The sequence below is a fragment of the Brienomyrus brachyistius genome, chromosome 14 (assembly GCF_023856365.1).
Source record: "Brienomyrus brachyistius isolate T26 chromosome 14, BBRACH_0.4, whole genome shotgun sequence".
Taxonomy (NCBI): domain Eukaryota; kingdom Metazoa; phylum Chordata; class Actinopteri; order Osteoglossiformes; family Mormyridae; genus Brienomyrus; species Brienomyrus brachyistius.
Window position 1 is genome coordinate 8,670,051 of NC_064546.1, and position 22,679 is coordinate 8,692,729.

Sequence of the window (22,679 nt, forward strand, 5' to 3'; positions counted from 1 at the left end):
AATAAAATTAGTTTGGTCCTATACTGCCAGTATATCACAACAATATTATTAAGGCGTATGCAGAATATTTGCACTTATTGAAAGTAGTAGTACTACACGGAATATGTTTCAAACACATCGGTTCATAGGCAGGTTAAAAGAAAACATATTGAAAACTGAATACAAAACTGAGTATGTGGAGTGAGTACTATATACATTTTTTTATTAAACAGAACAATGAGCACATAGTATAACATACATAAATAATCAATATTAAATCAATCCCCTCAGTGTCCTTTGGCTCCTTCCCCCATTCCAGTCTCTAGCATTCCGCAGCCATGTTTTAACTCAAGATTCCGCATCTGAGGGTGTGGCCTGACTACTTTATGTCGCAGCATCTAATTTAGAAAAAAAGAACAACTGAAATGCTAATGTAAAAAAAACAAAAAAGTGGTTGTCCAAGTGCAAAGCATATATTGTACTTGTATTTTCCTTACTGTCAGGTAGTTTCCCAGGGCTTTGTTGTTGAGAGAGAGAGAGAGAGAGCTGCAGTTGATTGAGCTAGAGAACAGCCCTGAGAGATCACAGTGAGTGAAATAGTTTAAAAATAACATGCTGAGTCAGTGTTTTTCCTCACTTGTAAAAACTTATTGTTTTTGTAATTTGCCTAATCTACTTCTTCAGATTCCAGAAACAGGAATGTGTAAAAGTAACTTTTAGCTCCTAGTTTAATTCCTGAGTTTACATCATCTGTTCCCATAGTTCTTGGAACTTTTTGGATGAAAAGGACTTTACGGTAAGATAAAATGTCAGTTGCTAAAGGTCTAGTCTAGTTAAGTGACAGGTGTAGCCTTTAAACTAGCTTTGGAACAGAACTTAAGATCAAGTTAGAAGTTAATTTAATTTAAGTTGCCAGGCTGATCTGTCTTTATGAAATACTATCATGCCTTTATTTTGTAGTGTAATCTGAAACACAAAACTTGTATACTGTATTTCCTAGTCACAAAATATTCTGTAATTTGGAATTTAAAATTAAATTCAAGTTTTGATTTTGTTCTCCTTCTTAGGGTCTAATTGCATATGAACATTACATACTGTACCTATGACTGCTCTGCAGACCAGCATCTCCCCAAAGGCCATCTTCTGGCCAGAGCCCCGCCACCACAACTGCTGCACTAGTGGGGTGGTTAGCATACACAAGGATGCGTCTTGAATAGGCAGATGGGTTGGGACCCCCAATTGTTGCCAGATACTTTACCTAAATTGAGGTAATAATGTACTAGTGTATTCACAAGACAACGGCAAACTATAATGGAAAATGTAATAGACTCGTGATGGAACCTGGCATAGAATATACAGTAAACAGGCGTACTGAACAATAGTTAGCTAGAGAAAAGAAAATGTTAAGAAAATATTAAGTGAAATTATTGTATAGACACTATATTGACATCGTCTGTTTAAAAGATGAATCTTATCTGTGAGCACCTACATCAATAATGTTTATATAATACAAAACACTGTATGTAGATGTTATACATATGACCAACACTACACATTAAAAATAAAAAGATAATGTGAAGAAAATTCATAACGATTTTGGTGAGACGAACTGCTTGTGCGGAGATGATTATATAGTTTCGTTTAATTTTAGAAAGTGTCTTTCCAATAAATTTACAGGAACATATATACTTCAGGTAGCCTAAATCATTACCTCTGCGCATCAATATAGATGTGCATATATAAACGAACGTTTAATACTATATCTTGTTTGTGCCGTGTTGCTCGTTCGCAGTCAATAAACCTTGTTTGTCCGTATTCGCGGCTCACCTTGCCTGTTTGCCCGCTCGCCTGAAACGCGGCGTGACATATAACCTATATTTAGCCGATCAAGAGGACACGCATTGAACTTACAAGAACGGCGCATTTAACATTCATTGTGGTTTCAACAACTCAAAATGCGGTTAAACCGAATGCGGATAAACATATTAAGTAACATTTTATTCACAAGGAGTTCCTTTAAATGGGGCAATCAAGGGATGATCAATATTTTTTTATAGGTTTTCGCTGTCGCTTTCTCTCCTAACGGTCTTTCTGATTCGAAACACCTGTCTCGAGATCGCGAGCTTCCCGCTGCACTCAAACGCCCAGTGTGTGTCCACAATCCATCCATCCATCCATCCATCTTCTGTACGCGCGTGTCCTATTCAGGGTCGCTGGGGGTTCGGAGCCTATCGCAGAAGCTAAAGCACAGGGCAGGGAATGTGTCCCCAGTGACCACACAAAATAAATGGCAGGACCAGAACACTCTCTATGACGGGATTGTTTTCTAACCCACAGCCAAAATGAGACACACAACTTTAGATGACGATAATAATATTAGTAATAATAAAATCTATTATTCGTATTAATAATTAATAATAACCATCAATAACCACAACAATTATTATTATTGATGTTGCTGTTGATAATACTTAGTAATAATTAATTTCATTAATCACTATTAACAATAATGATATGCCTTGGTGACTGTGTAACAGTTCTAATTAGAAAGGGGCTGTCAAACAAAACTACTGCAGGCCCTGCGAAATATTAACTTCTCTATACAAGTCAGGTATGACGCTGTATAGAAAAAGCGACATTGTCCCGGCCCAGACTGATTTAATGTTTTAAAAATCAGATGGAAACAAGGTATGTCATACTTTTGTACACAAAGGTGTGAATGAGAAGCCAGGTTTCCAGATTTTATTTGAGTATTCAATTGTACCACATATATTTTTAATAGTTTTTTTTAGTTTCGTTATTACTATTAAAGACAGCAAAGTAACTAAACATTGAAGCAGATTACTTACATTACTCCAACACGTTAAATTACAACTTAAAAGTATACTTAAGATGCAATTATCTGAAACACTGCTTGTATTCTGTACATGACAAGAAAAACTTTGAATCCTTGGAATAAATGTATTTGATCTTTTTCCTGGCAGCTATCTGTTATGGGTGGGTTTGACTTAGGGTGCTTTCGACTTCGATTTTGGTCTGTCTGCAGCTGATGTGACATGGAACGAGATCTGCCGGTAGCTGCAGGGGTGGAGTATAAATTGACTGCAGCCAAGTCAGACAACTTCTACTCCTTGTAGTGTGCAAGACCTCAATGCAATGACAGCACAGCCAGAAGGGTATAGATAAATCTATACAAATATCACCTGCACACACATTACTTCCTTTACAATAGCCAACTCCCGATCCAAACTGTCACCAGTGAAAAAAAAAACTATTGTGTATAGTGGCCTTATGTAAAAAGATAGCTGTGTGGGTTTTCTGTGGGCAAGCGCAACTGTGGGCTGGCCCACAGAAAACACACATAGGGGCCCCAAAAGGCAAAACTGCTGCGGACCCCCGTTTCTTTAGTTTTCTCCACATTCAAACACACAGATTGTTCTCACTGCATCTCACCTCATCTCTAAAAACAAAACCAAAAAAACTGATTGCTGATCTTATTAGCAGATTAACTCTCTCAATTTCGTACAACTATTGGAAGTTATTAAACATGACCTATGATGGCTTCCGTACTTCCTCACGCGTAGTAAATAGCGGAAGAGCATATTTGTAATTCCGATTGGAAGAAGGAGCTGCCATTACAGTACGGTAAAGGTCGCATATGATTGGCTAAAGTAGATAGAGGAGGGCTCTTCGTTCGCTATAGAGGTACATCTGACTGCCAATGGTAGCTCAGGAAAATATCAGTTAAACTAACATTTTCTATTGCGTTTTAAAAACCTGCGGCAGTCAAGTGTTGTGTTATACTTTTAATTGATATTAGCAGATTGTGCTGTTTTACGCCTCACGTTCAAGGAGGTATTTGTGTGTGGATATTCGGGTGACATTTGGTTTGTTTTTACTCTACCAGCTTAAGAATTCACTCCAAAATGGCGGACAAACAGAATGAAAGAAACACGAAAAATGGATCTGAGGACGCAGGGTGCGATAGTACTTTGGAACTGCATGAGGGTACCAAACTAATGCTCGGGAGGAGCTTTGTGTTGACCCCTAATGCTATAGAGAAGAAGAATCTAGCAGAGAATCGCTGTGTGGAAGTTACAGTAAAGGATGTGACCGACACCTCGGACATTTTGGAGTACTTGCAGACTTCTGCCCATGAGGGGACGGACCTGGGAAGTGACTACCAAGTTATTAACCAATATACCGATGTCAAGCAGATACTAAATCGTAACATCGCAACATCATTTGTTGAAACCCCAGGTACTGGTACAACTAATTATGCTACCATGTCCAGTGAGTTTGTAAACACTGTATCGCCAGAAACTACCACAATTATTTATGTGCAGCCGGACGGCAGTTTTGTAGAAGGCACCGGGTTAACTGCAGAGGAGCAGCAGCAACTGGTGGAACAACTGGAGAAGCAGCCGTTATGTGCGATAACAGAGAGCGAGGCTCGTCGTGTATCTGAACGCCCCCCTGCTCGGATCGCCCACTGTGGACGTTTGGCTCCAAAAGAGCTGCAACAAGTAATACAACAAGTTAGCAGATCACAGAAATCTGCCATGCACGTCGAGCAGCACATCCTGCAGTCGGCCACACAGTGCATGAAAGCAGCGGCGCCGGCCGCGGCCGAGCAGACTGCCACTTACTTTGCAATCGAGCCCGCGTCTCTCTTCACGGCCGAAAGCCAGACTAATGTTACAGTTCAGCCGCAGCAGCAACAGCAGTTGGCCATCATGCAGAACGCGTCCCAGCAGCTACAAAACGTCGCCAAGCAAGTGGCGCTCCAGCAGAGTCAGTCGCAAAACGGGACGCAACTGAGGAAGGTAATATTTGAAGGCACGGCCGCGTGTCGTCAAAGCGCTTTCCCCTGGGTTATACCTAGTTGTGTGTAACGTGTCTGCTGTCAACAATTTTATAATTTGGTTTTTAAGAAAATCCTGCACATTTCATTTGCCAGACATGCAGTCTGCATTATTAATGCTGTAAGAAATGCTGTTCTGACATACTGTAGAATGATTTGCTATTACAAAATTTATACCTTGATTCCGAAGACTTGTATGTTTTGAAAGCAATAACTGACCATAGAACATTTAGGACTCTAATGACAGGGTTGCGACATATCTTTAGTTGAACCAAACCGATGAAACACACTGATTTTATATCTTTAAGAATAATTTTTGTATGACCCCGTGTAAGGTTTTGAAAAGTAATTAATGGAACTTGTATATTACTAATTATGAGGGAGGGGGGGGGGGGGGGGTGTTAATTGTGTGTGTGACAGAGAGAAACAATTCACGTGTGTGTGTGTGTAATATATCATTTTCCTATCCATGGAGTGTGTTATTTGTTAGAATTTAGTTATGTTAGGGCCATTATAAGCTTAATGAAATAAGTTGCCACTGTACCATATTCTTCAGTAGTTACAAAGGATGAAGGTCTAAATGTAGTAAAATGTGCATCTTCGTAATACTTTATGAAATAGTTTTGATACATGTATTTAATTTTTATATAACCATACCAGTTTTAAAATTCACTAATTTTCAGTTGGAAGTAAACCCCGTTATGTATTAAATTTTTAATGCTTAAATCCATCTTCTAATTGTCTATCTTGGTCAGGGTCTTGGGGCCTGCAGCCTGTTGAGCCAGCAAATGGCACAGTGGCAGCGTATACCCTGGATGGCATGCCGGTCCCTTGCAGGGCATCATGCTGAAATATTTTTCTAAAATGTGTATTTATTTTTTCCTTTTTATTAAATTTATCATTACATTGATGACTTATTACCATGTTTTATTACAGTGCGTCTTGTATTACACAGTTATTGTGGGTCACATGAAATGTCAAGTTTTTTAAAACTATTATTATCGTTATTGATTTAAGTAATGAAACACTAAAGGCACGTAGTGATTACAGTGAAAGAGCTTTGCACCTAGCAACTGCATCATAGCTGTGCAGTTCGCAGTTGTGTGGAGTTTGCATGCTCTACCAGTGTTCGCCTGGGTTTCCGCTGGGGGATCCGGTTTCCTCCTACAGTCCAAAAGTGTGTGGTAGGTTAATTGTCGAATCCAAGTTGGCCCCATAATTATGTGAGTGTGTGCGCCCTGTGGTGTGTTGGCACCTGCCCAGGGTTTGTTCCTGCCTGCACCTTTTGTTCCCGGGATAGGCTCCGGTCCCCCCCGCGACTTCAGTTGGGATTAAGCGGTAATGGATGGATGTACAAAGTTAAGCATATCACTGTTAAAAAGCAAACACAGGCAATCACAGTACAGTAAGTGTAGATTGATACTCAATATTACAAACACCACAACCCAAGAGATCGCAGAATGTTTTTGATGCAGCAGACCCATATAAAGGGGGCAAAAGACTGGATTGGGCAAGTCATCGAATCATTTTAATAAAGAAGATGATAGCTCTTTTAAAATGAAATACTCTTTACTAACAACCAGTTTCGGTTTATTACTAGGAGACACACTTAAGGAAACTGAGAGTTTACATGACACTCGCTGTTAAACGGTAACAAAATGCACACATTCCATGGCAAACATTACACTGTAACCATTAACATAAATACACAAATACATATATTCATTTGCCCCATTTAAAGATAAGCACTAACTAACTCCACGCTGTGACATTGTCAGCCATTTGTCGACGGTGGGTGGGATCATCGCTTTGTACAATGTCATATTGCTGAAAGAACATTGTTTTACATTTGAAGTATGTCGCTACCTTTTAGCTAGGAGGCGGATTATTTATGCCATCTGCTGTTGCATAATGACATATAAATTCTAGCCCTCGAAAAGAAGGCAGCCCCAGTTTTTTTAGATTTATATTTTGTCAAAGGTGAATATATAATGGGTTGTAATACCGTGGCTCACTTGTCTGTATTGAACGGTGTTAATTTTGACAGCAAATTTTTATTTGGTTTTAGTCATAGGCTTTTGACTAAAATGTAATTTAGTTTTAGTCATAATTTAGTCATCTAAATTATTTTAGTTTTAGTCTAGCTTTGGTTGACTAAATATCATAAGATTACAGTCGACTAAAACTAAAGTTGATTTAGTTGACTAAAATTAAAAGTGCAAAGTATAATGTTTAAAGTTTCCTTTAGATTTCTGAAAGTCATTATGTTCACCAAGATGAAATGAAACTAATGTTAAAGAATGGTATTAAGGTCTGACTGCAGTACACAAATACAGGTTTCACTCTTATTTGAAACACAAACATATGTTTATTTACCCGGAAACTGAGTACCGTAAAATCAGTAGTGCTATTAGTGCAAAAAAAAAAATCCATTCAAAGAAAAAGTGCATAGGCTATAATGCCATCAGGCCTGCTCTCTCTGAATATTAAAATAAAAATAAATCCATCCAACCATTGTCCAAACCGCTCATCCTACTGGGTTGCGGGGCGTCCGGAGCCTATCCCGGAAGCAATGGGCATGAGGCAGGATGGGGGGCCAGCCCATCGCAGGGCACACTCACACACCATTCACTCATACATGCACACCTAGGGGCAATTTAGCAACTCCAATTAGCCTCAGCATGTTTTTGGACTGTGGGGGGGAAACCGGAAAGCCCCACAACGACATGGAGAGAATATGCAAACTCCACACACGTGTGACCCAGGCGGAGAATTGAATCTGGTTCCCAGAGGTTTGAGGCAGCAGTGCTAACCTCTGCACCACCATGCCTCCCCTCGAAATAATATGACCGCCCATATTCTAATCTAATTTCAATCGAAGTGATAAATTTGTATGTATTTATATTAAAATGAGACTTTAATTTTATTACCGGTGTAGGATTATCAAAACCAATCCATGAACACATATATATATAAATATATATGAATCTATATAAATATATATATGACATAAAAACAACTGTATTAGGATTTTATGGCTTAAGCTAAGCACTTTATTTAAACATGCACTCAAGTTTTTGAATTGTACTGAATTCACTTGATTTGACAGTTAGGTATTGACTACGTGCAATGTTGATAGAACTAATTGTCAGCCGAGCTCTCGCAGGGAAGCATGGATCCATAAGTGCAGGACCAATTGATCTTTATTGGATCAATCAGGCAAAGGGCTTTCAAGGGGCGAGACGAATAGAATGATCGTGGACGGAAGAGAAGGTCAGAAGCCGGGATGTTCAGTTCTACGGGCAGGCACGAGACACGGAGACACAGGGAAGGGGAGACGAGAGATCCTGGGACTGGCAGGGAAGGCAGGGCAGGAGGTTCAGGGTTGAGGGCTGGTCTGGGGAAGGAAGGTAAACAGGGTAAGGTGCACACAAAGGGTAGACGGAAGCTGTAGGAAATGAGGGAAAGACAACGGACAAGAAAACGCTCAGTACTGCTATGGAACATAGGCAAATACTTCGCAACCGTAGATGGGTCTGTCGAGCCTTTGTAGTCTCCCGTACTAATCTCTAACTGGACGACTCCGCAGGTCTACGCCCGGGAGGCTACTTGGATATATATATCACACTAAATAGACATTACGATCTTCTGGACCTTTGCTTCAAGAAATTTTCTCTAACTGGACCTCTTTAAAGTTTAGTTGAATACCCCAGTATGCGAACTACATTAGATCTGGTTGTATCTTGTCTCGCAAACATTTTCGTCTTGTTTTTACTCGTTGACAAAAGTGTCAGTACACTTTGTCATAGTCTTAGGAAAATATGTCAACGTCAACCACTTGAAAAGCAGACTAAAATATCTGCATTTTTTTTAACGCTCCCAGGGTGGTGAAGATGGCAACACTCACTCTCAGAAGAGCCCAGAAAGATACACTGCAGTATGTTCCAGCGTTAACTATTTGGTCACTTAACCAGCATTTCTATCCTTACAAAAAATGCAGCTTGTAGCTTTATGATACTTAATTATTATGATATGTAAAATACTGTAGTTGTAAGAGATATATTATTATAGCAAAAGTGCTTCTTTTTATACTAATGTTTTTAAAATTTCGAATACAGATCAACAGTTCGGTCAGTAACTGCACACAACAAATAATAAGTGATAAAATTTGTTATATTGCTTCCTGTTGTATGAATGGTACCTTTGCAAAGTCTGGCAAATACTGTAGATTGGTCCGTATCAGAGATCTTAAACACAAACCATGAATGTAGAACTTTATTGGAACCAGTTCTTCCTCACCAGCCATGCCGTACTCTGTTTATTTGACAGCATAACCGACAAGAGTGTGTGTATGTATGTATACATATACAGTACTGTGCAAAAGTCTTAGGCAGTCCAAAGAAATGTTTAAAACTGTTTATCTGAGTAGCAATTGTAGTTTGGCTTAGAACAAAAGAACACAATTTAACCTTAAGAGTAACACAATAAAAACTAGTAATAATTTCTAAAAAGTTACTGATATCTAGTTGGATGGCTAGATGAACACCGCTTTAGTTCCCAAACTTCTCCTCAGGGGCACCTCAGCCTTTACATGATTTTGTTAAATTTCAACAACAGCTCAATTAAATATTTAAATATATTGGTTTAAAAAGTCAGTGACAGATTGAATAGCTGTATGAGGTGTGCTAGTGGCCAAGTCAAAAAATACATGGCTGCACTGGACAGTTGCTGCAAATTATCATAGTTTTACACCAACACAATCTAAACATCATTTTCTTTGCCTTCCTAAGACTTTTGCACAGTACTGTGTGTGTGTGTGTGTGTGTGTGTGTGTGTGTGTGTGTGTGTGTGTGTGTGTGTGTGTGTGTATATGTGTGCTAACTAGCAACAAAACACTCCATATGAATAAAAGCAGGTGCCTCAACAGGCCATATGCAAATCCGTAGCTACTTTAGTCTGGCAGATTTCGAGCAAGAAATATAATTTATTGCATATAATCATATTCATATAATTTATTGCCACATTTTACTTTACCGCTTATAGTGAACACGTATGCTTGGGCGAAATTGATAATTATAATCGGATGATCAACATAATCAATTTTTTTCTTCTTCATGTCTCAGTCAGGGGCGGCATGGTGGTGTAGTGGTTAGCACTGTTGCCTCGCACCTCTGGGACCCGGGTTCAAGTCTCCGCCTGGGTCACATGTGTGTGGAGTTTGCATGTTCTCCCCATGTCGTCGTGGGGTTTTCTCTGGGTACTCCGGTTTCCCCCCACAGTCCAAAAACATGCTGAGGCTAATTGGAGTTGCTAAATTGCCTGCAGGTATGCGTGTGAGAGTGAATGGTGCGTGAGTGTCCCCCCATCCAGGGTTGTTCCCTGCCTTGTGCCCATTGCTTCCGGGATAGGCTCCAGACCCCCCGCGACCCAGTAGGATAAGCGGTTTGGGAAATAGATGGATGTCTCAGTCAGCCACAAAGTTGAACTTCGTATCCGTGGAAGTAAGACAAGGCAGACATCTTAAAGCCCTTCTCTCATGTACTCGTTAGGATTTACAAAAGCAATATATGTCGTTGATCATAAGTTTGGGCAAGCCCTGTAAACGGCATGTCATTTTTCACAGACCGGAAATGAGTGAGCTGCATTTCCATGAATGTGGAAGCTGACGTGCAAAGAGCCCACTGACACGAGAATTCATACCTCATTATTTGTTGTGTATTGTTCGCCAACAAGACGGCTCTTTGAGCCGACTCTTTTTAGTGAATGATGGGAGCCGGCTCCTGTTCAAGAGCCGTTTTATTAATGTTTATAGAATTGTCCGGGTTTTTGAGCTGCCTAAACATTAAGGACAACAGTATCCGGAACATGTTGTCTTCTGAAAAAGCCTACTTACGAGAAAGCGTCTTATTTTTAACAAGCTCAAATCAGGTCACACTAATCAGCATCAGGTTAAACGAAGAGAGGAGCGGGTTTTTAAAAAAGAGCCGTTTAGGAGCCAAAAGAACCGGCTCATCTTGGTGAGCTGAGCCAATGAGCCGGTTTGCTAAGAAAAGACGATATTCCCATTTGGAGGAGAGAGACACGAGGAAAAGAACCAAGCATACAGATGAAAATTATCGCAGCCAGAAAAATTGTCAACCTCATTTTAATTATCGTGTAATTAATTGATTTATCGTTTACAGCGACAGGCCTAGCTGTATGTTGGCTGATCCTGCATTGTGACCCCCAAGCTTATGTGTCAGTGTGTCTTATGGAGAGCAAGATGGTGTAGGTGAAGATAAGCACTCATGTGTTCTTATGCATAAGTGCATAAGTGTTCTTATGCAGCCAACATTTCAGTTATACAGCGACATCATTATTAATAGACAATCACAACTCCTGCAATAGAAATATTTCAGATTTATTTGATTTCCAAGTAACACTATTAAGAATGAAATATCATATTAATCTAGGGCTCATTCATAACAAAGGTATATCCCTTGGTTTTTAGTTCTTCTTGCAATTTTAATATTTCTAAATTGTTTTATTTTTTACATGTTCATTTTCTCTTTTTCTGAATTGATTTTTAAAGTTTATGCTTTAATTTTTTCAATTTCAACTTTATACAATTGACATTTGACTTCAAAACAGCACAAGAAGATTGGCGATACATGACCCATTAATTTTCCAAGCATACAAACTTCTTATCTGAAGTATATACAGGGCCAATAGTATAATTTTCAGACATCATTTTAATAACTTATTACCTTTTCTGCTGATTGAAGACACAAGTTCCGCGGCTTGATATGACCAGTCAGATAATGTTAGCTACCAAGCTAGACAAATTCGTTGCCCTGCCGTTGTTTTTTTTTTTTTTTTTGTGCGTGAACCCTGTTTGTATTACTTGAGCCCGAGCCTTACATGTAGCAGAATGACTGTGAAGCATCCACAATAAATTACTAAGTTTACCATGAAATTGCCACAAATTTGATAAACATACCTAGCGATCACACTTCACTTCTTAGGGTGACGGTACATGGCAACCTTTTGAGCAATGTTGCTGGTAAATGTGTCTCGGGCACTTTCCTATTGATATTGGGCCACAAATTTCTATTTGAAAACCTTCAATCAGCAGCTAGCAACTTTTTGCGATCTTCTAGATCCAGCAGATGAGTTGTCCTGTGGTTGAAATTCTTCTCACGGATACAGAGATCACTTGGGTTTGAACCAGGCAATGTGTTCCTTCCCGTCAAACCCTTCCATGTTTGGGATGAGCATGACTAGCCGACAGTATCTAGTTATTACCTTTCACCATAGCTCAGGCCCCTGTCCCACCAGAGAGTTCACATTCCATGTCCCTGGCCTCAGCCTTCAAGTGCTGCCCGAACCACAATGCAGTGTACGTTCATGCAGGAGAATGCTCTCATGTGGTTAATTTGGGCTGCAGCCCATGGGTGAAGGTAGGGCTGCATGACATTAAATTGAGATACACTTGTGATTATGTACCATATGCAAAATAATGACCAGGGATTTAGAAATTTGTAGTGTGCCAAAAATATAAATCTGTATAAATTCGATTATATCCTTATGTTTAAAAAATATCTAGGACTTTTAACTGCAAAAAGTACTGGCACACCACCAGCATGTTTTGTACCTTGTTTATCCACAATTTCTAATTAGTGAAAACATGTTGTGGCTCTTGAGCTGTCCTTTCCTTCACAGCCACTTAAATCCTTATTGCTTCCATGATATACCAAAACAGTAGTATGTGACATGCTCCACTAACCAGATTTATACAAATCACTAACTTATGAGTGTCCCAATATGCATCTCATTAATATTTTAGCTGTACCGCTAATTCACTCACTAGATTGTGGGCGTAAGTAAATGTCCATGATTATGGTACATATGCTATATAATCATGGTGCAGCCCTAAGTGAAAGCCCAACCACCAGGCACTCACAGATGAGAAACCTTCAGGCCTACCTCTTTTTCGGCAGTTTTCTGGTGCCTTGTTGGGTTAAGGGTTATTTGAATCTCCATTAGTCTGGTCCCTCACCCAGGACCTCTAAGGTGTATTCAGTCAGATCCCATGGAATTTTAGCATGACTGTAGATAATTAATTTTTATTTGCTGGTACTTATTTTGGCCCAGATTAGAGCTGATAAATCAGAATGGTTTATTTTGATACCAAATAGACACAAAAATTTCAAGCTGCTATTTTGGGTTTTTTTTTTTTTTTGCTTCTTTGAATATTGTCGGTGAAATTGACCAATATTTTATCTGAAATTTCTGTGAATGAGCTTAACTGCTGCTACCTATTGTAAAGCCCCAGGTTAAAGGGTGTTAAAACTTTAAAGTAGTGTGTGTGGTGGGTGTTGGTGTTCGTATGGATGTGGTTTTATGGAAAAGTTTTTGGGATAGTCTTTTTCTGTTTGGACGTTAACCTTTTTTTTTTTTATTTCATTATCAGCTGGAACCCATCCAAATACAAGTCCAGGTGTCACCAACACAGGAAGGAAAGGAACGGTCCGTTGCACCATTGGCAGTATTCCAGCAAACACACATGTCTGTAAATCAGCTAAATCACAAAGTGAATGTCTCTTCAGGTGTAAATGTCACCTGTCCCCAAATCATTCACATTTCACCAGTAGTTGGGGAGCAGCAGTACATCCTCCATAATGCAGGAGATGCACCTATTCAACTTCTCCTTCAGAGACCTGAACCAATCACAGGAAGTGTTCTCCCTATATCTCAAACGATACCTGTCCAGACCCCCATCAAGGCTGTGGTAGCAGATCCCCCTCATTCCAAGATGGCCTTGGATCCTACCCTGGCAAAGAAGGAAAGACAAAGAGAGAAGAACAATCAAAAAAGGCCACAGAAAATTAAGACCCGATCCGGCCGGGTGTCTAGACCTCCAAAGTATAAAGTGAAGGACTACAAGTTTATCAAGAGGGAGGATCTAGCTGATGGCCATCAGTCTGACTCTGATGACTATTCTGAGATAAGTGTGGAAGAAGAGGAAGATGATGAAGGAAAAGTCAGTGTGGCTATGAATAACTTTAACCTTAATCCTAAAGCGTTCAAATGTGAAACTTGTGAGAAAGCCTATATAGGAAATGGAGGATTGTCGAGACACTATAGGCTAAATCCTACTCATAGAACAGCAGTTTCCTTTCAAGAGTCTGTATCAGCCCCAAGGCAACAAAATACAGTCTCCAAAATAAGTTCTGGAGATGAGCCCTCAATGATCCCATCACTGAAAAACACAAACTCTGAGACCGTGCATGTGCCAGCTACAGTTGGACAGATGGTAGACACTGCGTTTCCATCTACTGCTCAGGTTTCAAGTCCCGAAAAAGCCTTGGCACCTCAAAATGAACAAAAGGTAAAAACCATTAATTCATTATAAAGTTTATGGGCAAGAATTATATTTTTCATGAACTGATACATTTCAAAAAGTGACAATGATTTCAGTGCTGGATGTTTTTAAATTAAAATGGAGGACCTCCACAGTTAATTATTCTCATTAATATTACACTGTATATTAATGCTAGTATATTAATTTGTTTTTTACCCTTTATAGCCGGAATCTATAAATCCTGAAAGAGCTCTTACATGTACTGAGCAAAAATTGTCTAGTGTACCTGGCAGACCGAAGGGCCCAGGAAGGCCCAGCCGACCAAAAATTGCTGCACATCGTACAAGAAGAGGCAGACCAGGTCGTCCCCCTAAACATTTTGGAGGGACAAGTATGGAACAAAAAACTCAAAGGAATAAAACTCGACTGAAAGAGGTAATGGAAAATGTTTTATTCCATTGGTCACTGTCTCATACACTACAAGTACAATTGATTCACTTATGAATACACTTTATAATGAAAACATTATAAACATTTACCGTTTTTATCATGAACCGTTTTGACTTTGTGACGCTGGCATGCAATACCAAGAGCTCAAAGGCTGATGGAGCTAACAGTTCTTCCCATGCTGAAAAAATCTGGCCTCCCTGTGTGTGTATTCTGAGGTCCTATTTGTTGATTCTGCCTGTGCATTCAGCATTACTCCCAAGTGAATATTAACTCCATCTGTTAATGAATATAAAAGTGATTAAAAGGCGCAATACATATGGATAGGTTCATACCTTTGACAGACATACTATGACTGACATGCTATATGTTCTTAGCTCCACTATACCCTTGGTGCACAAATGAGGTTTCAGTGCTTGATACTGTTGTCATGGGTCTTGTCATTAATGATAAGACTATCAACAGCAGATTGTTTGGCAACTAAAATGTTTCCGTTGATTTGCTTGAATAGCTGATTCCATGTTATAGACAGGGCCTTTTTACAGAAACTCTGAAAAATCACAAAGATAGGCTCAATTAAATTTGTTCGTGCAAATCTCTCTCTCTCTCTCTCTCTCTCATATATGTGTATATATATATGTGTGTGTGTGTGTGTGTATATATGTGTGTGTGTGTGTGTGTGTGTATGTATGTGTATGTATGTGTGTGTGTATATATATATATATATATATATATATATATATATATTAGTGCGTGGCGGTATACCGGTTCATACCGAAAACCATTTTTTATTACTGTTATGATATGAATTTGTCTTATACCACAATACCGGTTTAAATAGCCTAAACAACAAGCATATGCTGTGGTTAAAGGCACTTCACAAGCTGCTTTAGTAAAAAAAAAAAACGCAAAAGTGCTGTTTGGAAGCATTTTGCAGAGGAGCATGGAAAGGCTAAGAATGTCGATAAGCCTCGATGCAAACAGTGCTATAAAGTTGTGGTGCTGACGTCGAGTAGCACATCAAACCTGGTGAAGCATCTTAAAGACTGACATCCCGTTTTTTATGAGAAATTTTGCGAGGTCAGTAAAGTTTGCGTTCCAGCAACACTGAACTATTAAACACTTGTCAAAAATGTTAACTTGTCCGACGCACACCTTAACATTAGCCTTTTATTTTATTTATCCTCATTTTTACCAGGGAGGTTCCATTGAGGTACAATAACTCTTCTTCCAGGAAGAAGATGGCAACAAATAAGAAAAAATAAGACAAAAGTTTCATATACATACATACTGAGATGATTAAAATAAACACAAACTAAAACGCATGCAAATACTCAAACACTCCAAAAATACCTAGAATAAAATTAATTTATATGAAACAATAGCACTGTTCTTTAAGCTCAGTGTTTTAATATATTTTTAAACACACTCAGAGAAGGCAAGGAGTCTAAATTCAATATATTTTGTAATATATTCCACTCATGTGGTGCATAAGAACAAAAGGCGGATTTCCACGGTTCTGTGCATGTGATGAGAGGCTGAAGAAGTTTAACTGATGAGTGGGTTCTGTATTTATTAGTGCGTAATGTCAGCAAACTACATATGTACTGAGGTAATTTGCCCATTAATGCTTTTGCAATAAAATCTGTCAATGCATTTTCCTTCTAAGAAAAGGAAATCTATAACCAGTTAGCCAACAAACACGTTAGCCGTCTTTTATCATTAAAGTAGCAGATAGGCGCAATGGCTAATAATAAAATAATATAGTTAATGGCGAAACGATACAAAAACGTGTCCTGTAAAATGTGGTCATACGTAACGCCCAGTCATACGTAAAAATAAATAAGTAAAAATACCGTTGTATGCCATGAAACCGATATAACTTTGATAAATACCGTGATATAAATTTTTGGTCATACCACCCAGCTCTATGCCACCCCGAAACAATAGAGGATAAACAAGATGTTTTATTAATTGCTTGTTAAGTTACTGTAGGGTCAATCATAATAAAGATAGGACACCACCTCTTATTTATCTGTGCCAGAGTATAAGCTGGGTTTATCCTGCAGTCGGATACAAAAAGCATTGTCTTTCAAAATGTCAAATATAGCTCCTCCTAGACCATTGGCTTTATTGTAACGATTTAAATTGTTGCCTGAACTAAACAATATGTAAGCTAATAAACAAAAAAATGCAATTTTGCACTTCTGGTAATTGTTTTCTGTGCTTCTTTTTAAGGTATTGCAGCAGTGCAATAATGAAGAGCTTGTGGAGATGGTACTTCCTCGCTTGGCTAAAGTGATGACAGTATGGGAGTTCCTGCTTATGAAGGTAACACATTGAATTAAACTTTTACTTCATATATTTCAATGTGTGGCCATGTCCATTCTTTTTTCTTTTTTGCTATAAGTCTAAGATTGAAGCAGTTATGTCATAATACTACATTTTACTTAAAGAAGTTCTTTCAGGATTTGTACTTTACTTTCACAATTAGTTTGCCACATTTCTGAGGCAAATTATTACTTTTTACTCTGATACATTCTGCACGAGACCATCATTACTCACTCAGTTAAAAAAACAATTTGCACACATGGGAGGCGGGGATAAAATTTTCTGGGTACTTGTAACCGCGCTTTGGAAATGATACTATATGTATTTCTGTGCATGTATTAAACAGCACTAGCAGTTGGAATAACTCATGGCTATACCTCCGTGGATGTTAACCAGCCTTTGATAATATGTGATATTATGCAGCCTTAGTGACTGGCAGAAAGCAAGATGTGTCACATTACGCACAATGCAACACATGAACCTGTTACATAAACAACCATAATTGATACTGGTACTGATTGGTACTGATATTGGTACTGATTTTATTGACTTATGTTGAATTGAGTTGATTTTACCAAAAAAATGGGAATAAAGAAGTTGTTGTTGGGGAGTGACGACCATAAAGGTAGCTGCACACTCCAAACATCCAGACACAACTAAATTGAAGACACCAGCAAGAACAATCCGTTGCATACATAATGACACCATCTGTTCTATGCCACACCTATTCACTGTATGCGGAAGACCCACATACAGTGTCATAGGGGGAAGCATGGGGCTAAGGGGCAGTGTGTGACTCAGTGGGCTAAGTCTCTGTTCTTGTGATCTGAAGGTTGCTGGTTCAAACCCAGCCTCTGGTCTGCAGGTCTTTGAGTAAGGCAGGTGGCTGCCCTTCACTGCCAGCTTGCTCTCACCTACAGAGAGCAAGTTGGGGGAGGCGTAAAGAAAATTTCCCTACGGGGATCAATAAAGTATCTATTATTATTATTATTATTATTATTAAATAAATGTATTATGACAAGTGCATGAGTCATTTTAATAAAGGAGATGATAGCTTTTTTTTTTTTTTTGTCGATCTCTTTATTAACAGCCAATACTGGTGTAATACTAGCAGCAGCACAGACAAGAAAAACAATAATTTATACGACACTCAGGGTTACATGCTAGCTAAACCCAGACATTCGAAAGTTACAACATTTACTATTTTCAAAATAAATGCATGAATACACATATAATTTACACTAGTGGGCAAGATTCAATTCAGTTCAATTGAATTAATTTTTATATAGCGCCTTTCATAACAGAGTTGTCCCAAAGCACTTTACATGGATGTGTGATACATAAAACATCATTAAAGTGAGATGCAGAACTGGGAAAAGGAAGGAAAGAAATTAAAGAAAGCCAGAAGACAACGGAAGAGAGGAACCAAAAACTCCCAAGTAAGGAGTAAAAAAAGTAAAAAAAAAAAAACAAAAAAAAAAAAAACCTCCTGGGGTCCAAGGTCAACTGGGTGCCCAACCCCCCCTGGGCATACTAACATTACTGAAAACAGAAAAGAGTGGACATGTTTGCAAAAGGTATAAGCTGTGATTAAACGAGATCAGAACAATTGAAAAAATTTGCCTTGGGGGTGCGTTGAACCGGACATGAACATGGTTCAACCATTTAAAATTCTACAGAACAAAAAAAATCAGAAAATCGGGGAAAAAATGCAGTACGAAATCGATATATTCACAGAATCGTAATACATATGGAATCGGGTTCCAGGTATCGTGATAGTACTGCATCGGGAGATCACTGGTGATTCCCATCTCTACTGACTAAACCAATAATCGCGAGTTAGTCACTGTCAGATAGTCATCAGTACTGCCTTACTAGTCTGATGTCGATTACCGATAATGTTATCATATTGCACAGGCCTAGTTCTAGCCTGACATCACACTGGCACTGCAGTGGCTACCAACTGTGACCAAGTTACCTGCAAACCGCCTATTTTGTGAATAAAAAGAAAATAGCTACTTATCCTCATGTCTTAGTTTTCCTTATTGTGATGCACAGTAGCTTACAGTTCAATATTCAAGGTACTTGAGTGAATTTAGAAGGATAGGTTGCTTCTATAAGATCATTAGATTTTAATGTGTAGTGCTCTTTACTTTTGGATAATTAAGTATTTTAAAAACCAGGTACTTTTTACTTTTAATTGAATATTTGAATTGAATTGAATATTTAATTGAAACTCTTTTACTGGATGACTTTTACTTGAGTAAGATTTTGGTGTGGCATCTGTAGTATTACAGATGTCCCCCACTTTATGAAAGTAGAGTGTTCTTATGAAAACTTTGTGAAGAAGCAATTACCATTAATTTACACAGGAAACATTTCTGAGTGTTCCCAGACCGAAAAAATAACCTACCAAATAACACACAAAACCTAAAATAACACTAACGTATAGTGACAGCAGGAAAGATATGATAAATACACGGCCTTTGTAAAATAAAAAATATGCATATACAGTGTAGTTTCACTTACCAGAATCAATACATTCATGTGCTGCTTAATGACAGGGATACAATTTGAGAATTGTGTTAAGCAATTTCACCATTGTGAGAACATTGTAGAGTGTACTTGCACAACCTTGGATGCTATAGCCTACTACACACCTAGGTTATAGGTGATATAGCCTAAATAATGATTATGAAGTACAATCAGTAAATACATGAACCCATAACATAGTTATCATTATCTAGTACAGTCGAACCTCGTTACTACGTACAAATACAACGTACAACGTTTTCACCTTTTCAACGTACAGGTTTCTAATTCCCATTTTTAGCCTATGTATTATTCCAATAGCAGCAATTATTTACAGCCTATACCCTTACAGCGTAAACTTCGATACAACATCCAAATTTCTAGAGAAAATACGAAAACTAACCATCGTTACAACGTACAGCGCTTTCCCCGCCCACCACAACTTGTGTCGCTACATCTACCTGTATCTACCTGATCTTCGCCCGACAATGCACATTTGTCTATTGCGTCGTAACTTACCGCGTTAAATGAGTTGCCTTGACCGATAGTTACTGGACTGCGTAGTAATGGCTTGTTAAGTGTTGTGTGCGTATTCTTTGTTTATTAAACCTTGTGAAATACCGGTCATGACGGTAATTGTGAATTCAGAATAATAATGGAAGTAAAGGATTTTATGATTTAATTTGATCAATATTTCATTAATATTTTTAGGCCAAATGTCAATTTGGATGCGAATGTTTATTTTAAAAAAACATTTTGACCAGCCGTTGTGTATTTTCGTCGCCGTTTATCGCCGGCCGGCACTAATTAATCGTGAGTAATTTAAGGAAAATTTCAAGGATCCAAATGAGCTTTGTCGAATTATTTAACAAGTAATAATGTGTTCGTTTGTTTTGTAGTCAATTTAAGGGTCTGTTCTATTAAAGTTTTATCATTTACATAGATATTTCGTGAGTTCTTTCATCCATCTTCCACTAAGTGGTTACAACGTTCTATGCTTATAACGTACATGTTTTTGATATCCCGTCTTGTACGTAGTAATGAGGTTCGACTGTATTTTGTATGACACATAATTGTGTGTGCTGTACTTTTACACTGGCAGCGCAGTAAGTCTGTTCATGCTAGCATTACCACAAACGTGCAAATAAAGCATTGCATTATTACTGCTATGACATCGCTAGGTGGTAGGAATTTTTCAGCTTAGTTATACCATCGTATATCATTGACTGAAACGTTATTATGTGGCACGTGACTATATATTTGTAATTGGCTCGCTAATAAACAAATGCTAAGTGCTATTTTTGTTTTTGTCCTTTTTTGTAAAAGTGAAAATCCTCTTCAAATATCTTTATTAGATATAAAAAATAGGTGCTAATGTAGGTCTTTTGTAAAAGCCAGAGATACCTGTATTTAAATTGGATACTTTTTCCACCACTGTTAAATATGAATCAGTACAGTCATTGATTGTATGTTCTCAGATTATATAAGTAATATATAATTTGTTCTTTGAATAGGATCATACCATAGATGTTATTGAAAAATGAATTATATGATGTTGGAAATTGATATTACACAGATTCAGTAACCAAGAAGTAGACCAGAGCCAGGGAGCACCTACCGCTAATATGCTATTTTTACAACAAAAAAAAAACAGAAAATAAGCAGCCTGGGTGCTTCTTTAATATTTTAAAGAAGTGTACACTGACTTTAAGTGTATGAGACTAAAACTAGAAACTGTGAACTGGATGGAGTTAAATAACAAAACTGTTGAAGAGGCCTGGGAATTTTTTAAAAGCATATTATTGCAAGTGCAAGAGGACTTCATACCTGTTTCCAGCAAGAATAAATCTAGGAAATTGCAACCTAGGTGGTTTACTAGGGAAATAGGTAGATCCTGTTTAACAAATCTGTTGGAGTTTTTTGAGGAAGCTACTCAGGAAGTTGATGATAAGAAGGCCTATGGTGTCATCTACTTAGATTTCCAAAAGGCTTTTGATGTTGTCCCCCACAAGAGGCTCCTACTTAAACTCAAAGCGACAGGTATTTTAGGTACCGTAGCGACCTGGATTGATAACTGGTTAACAGATAGGAAACAGCGAGTAGTTATAAGAGGCACAATGTCACAGTGGGCCTGCATTCATAATGGGGTACCGCAGGGTTCGATTTTAGGACCACTATTGTTCCTAATTTACATAAATGATATGGATACCAATATATACAGTAAACTGGTGAAATTTGCAGATGACACCAAGGTGGGTGGTGTAGCAGATACTGAATTAGTGGCTCAGCAGCTACAGCGGGATCTTGATTTAATTAGTGACTGGGCCGATACCTGGCAGATGAAATTTAACGTCGATAAATGTAGGGTACTCCATCTAGGGAGCAGAAATATAAAGTACAGGTATTTCATGGGTGTCACTGAAATAAAGGTAGCTGATCATGAGAAAGACCTTGGTGTGTATGTTGATGCTTCCATGTCCCATTCTCGCCAGTGTGGGGAAGCAATAAAAAAGGCCAATAGGATGTTGGGGTATATCTCCAGGTGTGTGGAGTTTAAGTCCAGGGAGGTAATGCTAAGATTATACAATTCCTTGGTGAGACCTCACCTAGAATATTGTGTGCAGGTTTGGTCACCATATCTTAAAAAGGACATTGTGGCCTTAGAAAAGATGCAGCGTAGGGCCACAAAAATGATTCCTGTTCTTAGAGGAATGTCATACGAGGAACGGTTACTTGAGCTAAATCTGTTCAGTCTCAAGCAAAGGAGACTGAGGGGGGACATGATCCAAGTATATAAGATTCTAACAGGTTTGGATGCTGTTCAACCAAATAGTTACTTCAGCATTAGTTTAAATACACGAACTCGTGGCCATAGGTGGAAATTGGCGGGAGAACATTTCAAGCTGGATTTAAGGAAGCACTTCTTTACACAGCGCGTAGTCAGAGTATGGAATAGCCTTCCTGATAATGTAGTGCAAGCTGAATCCTTGGGTTCCTTTAAATCAGAGCTAGATAAGATTTTAACGACTCTGAGCTATTAGTTTAGTTCTCCCCAAGCGAGCTTGATGGGCCGAATGGCCTCCTCTCGTTTGTATAGTTCTTATGTTCTTAACACATCATGCTGGAAAAGGCATTGTTCCTCACCAGACTGTTCTTGGATGGTTGGGAGAAGTTGTTCTCAGA

At 38.5% G+C, this 22,679-nt stretch overlaps 1 protein-coding gene across 2 annotated transcripts in view; it reads left to right on the forward strand.

Moving 5' to 3' along the window:
- Positions 1 to 3,651: 3,651 nt before the first annotated feature.
- znf839 (zinc finger protein 839) overlaps positions 3,652 to 22,679 on the forward strand; it is a 28,348-nt gene continuing 9,320 nt past the window's right edge. For both annotated transcript variants that reach the window (XM_048974931.1, XM_048974932.1), the window contains exons 1-4: positions 3,652 to 4,805; positions 13,296 to 14,213; positions 14,412 to 14,621; positions 16,872 to 16,964. In XM_048974931.1, the coding sequence (XP_048830888.1) occupies positions 3,906 to 4,805; positions 13,296 to 14,213; positions 14,412 to 14,621; positions 16,872 to 16,964 (2,121 nt within the window). In that variant the 5' untranslated portion in view covers positions 3,652 to 3,905. The remainder of the gene's footprint in view (positions 4,806 to 13,295; positions 14,214 to 14,411; positions 14,622 to 16,871; positions 16,965 to 22,679) is intronic.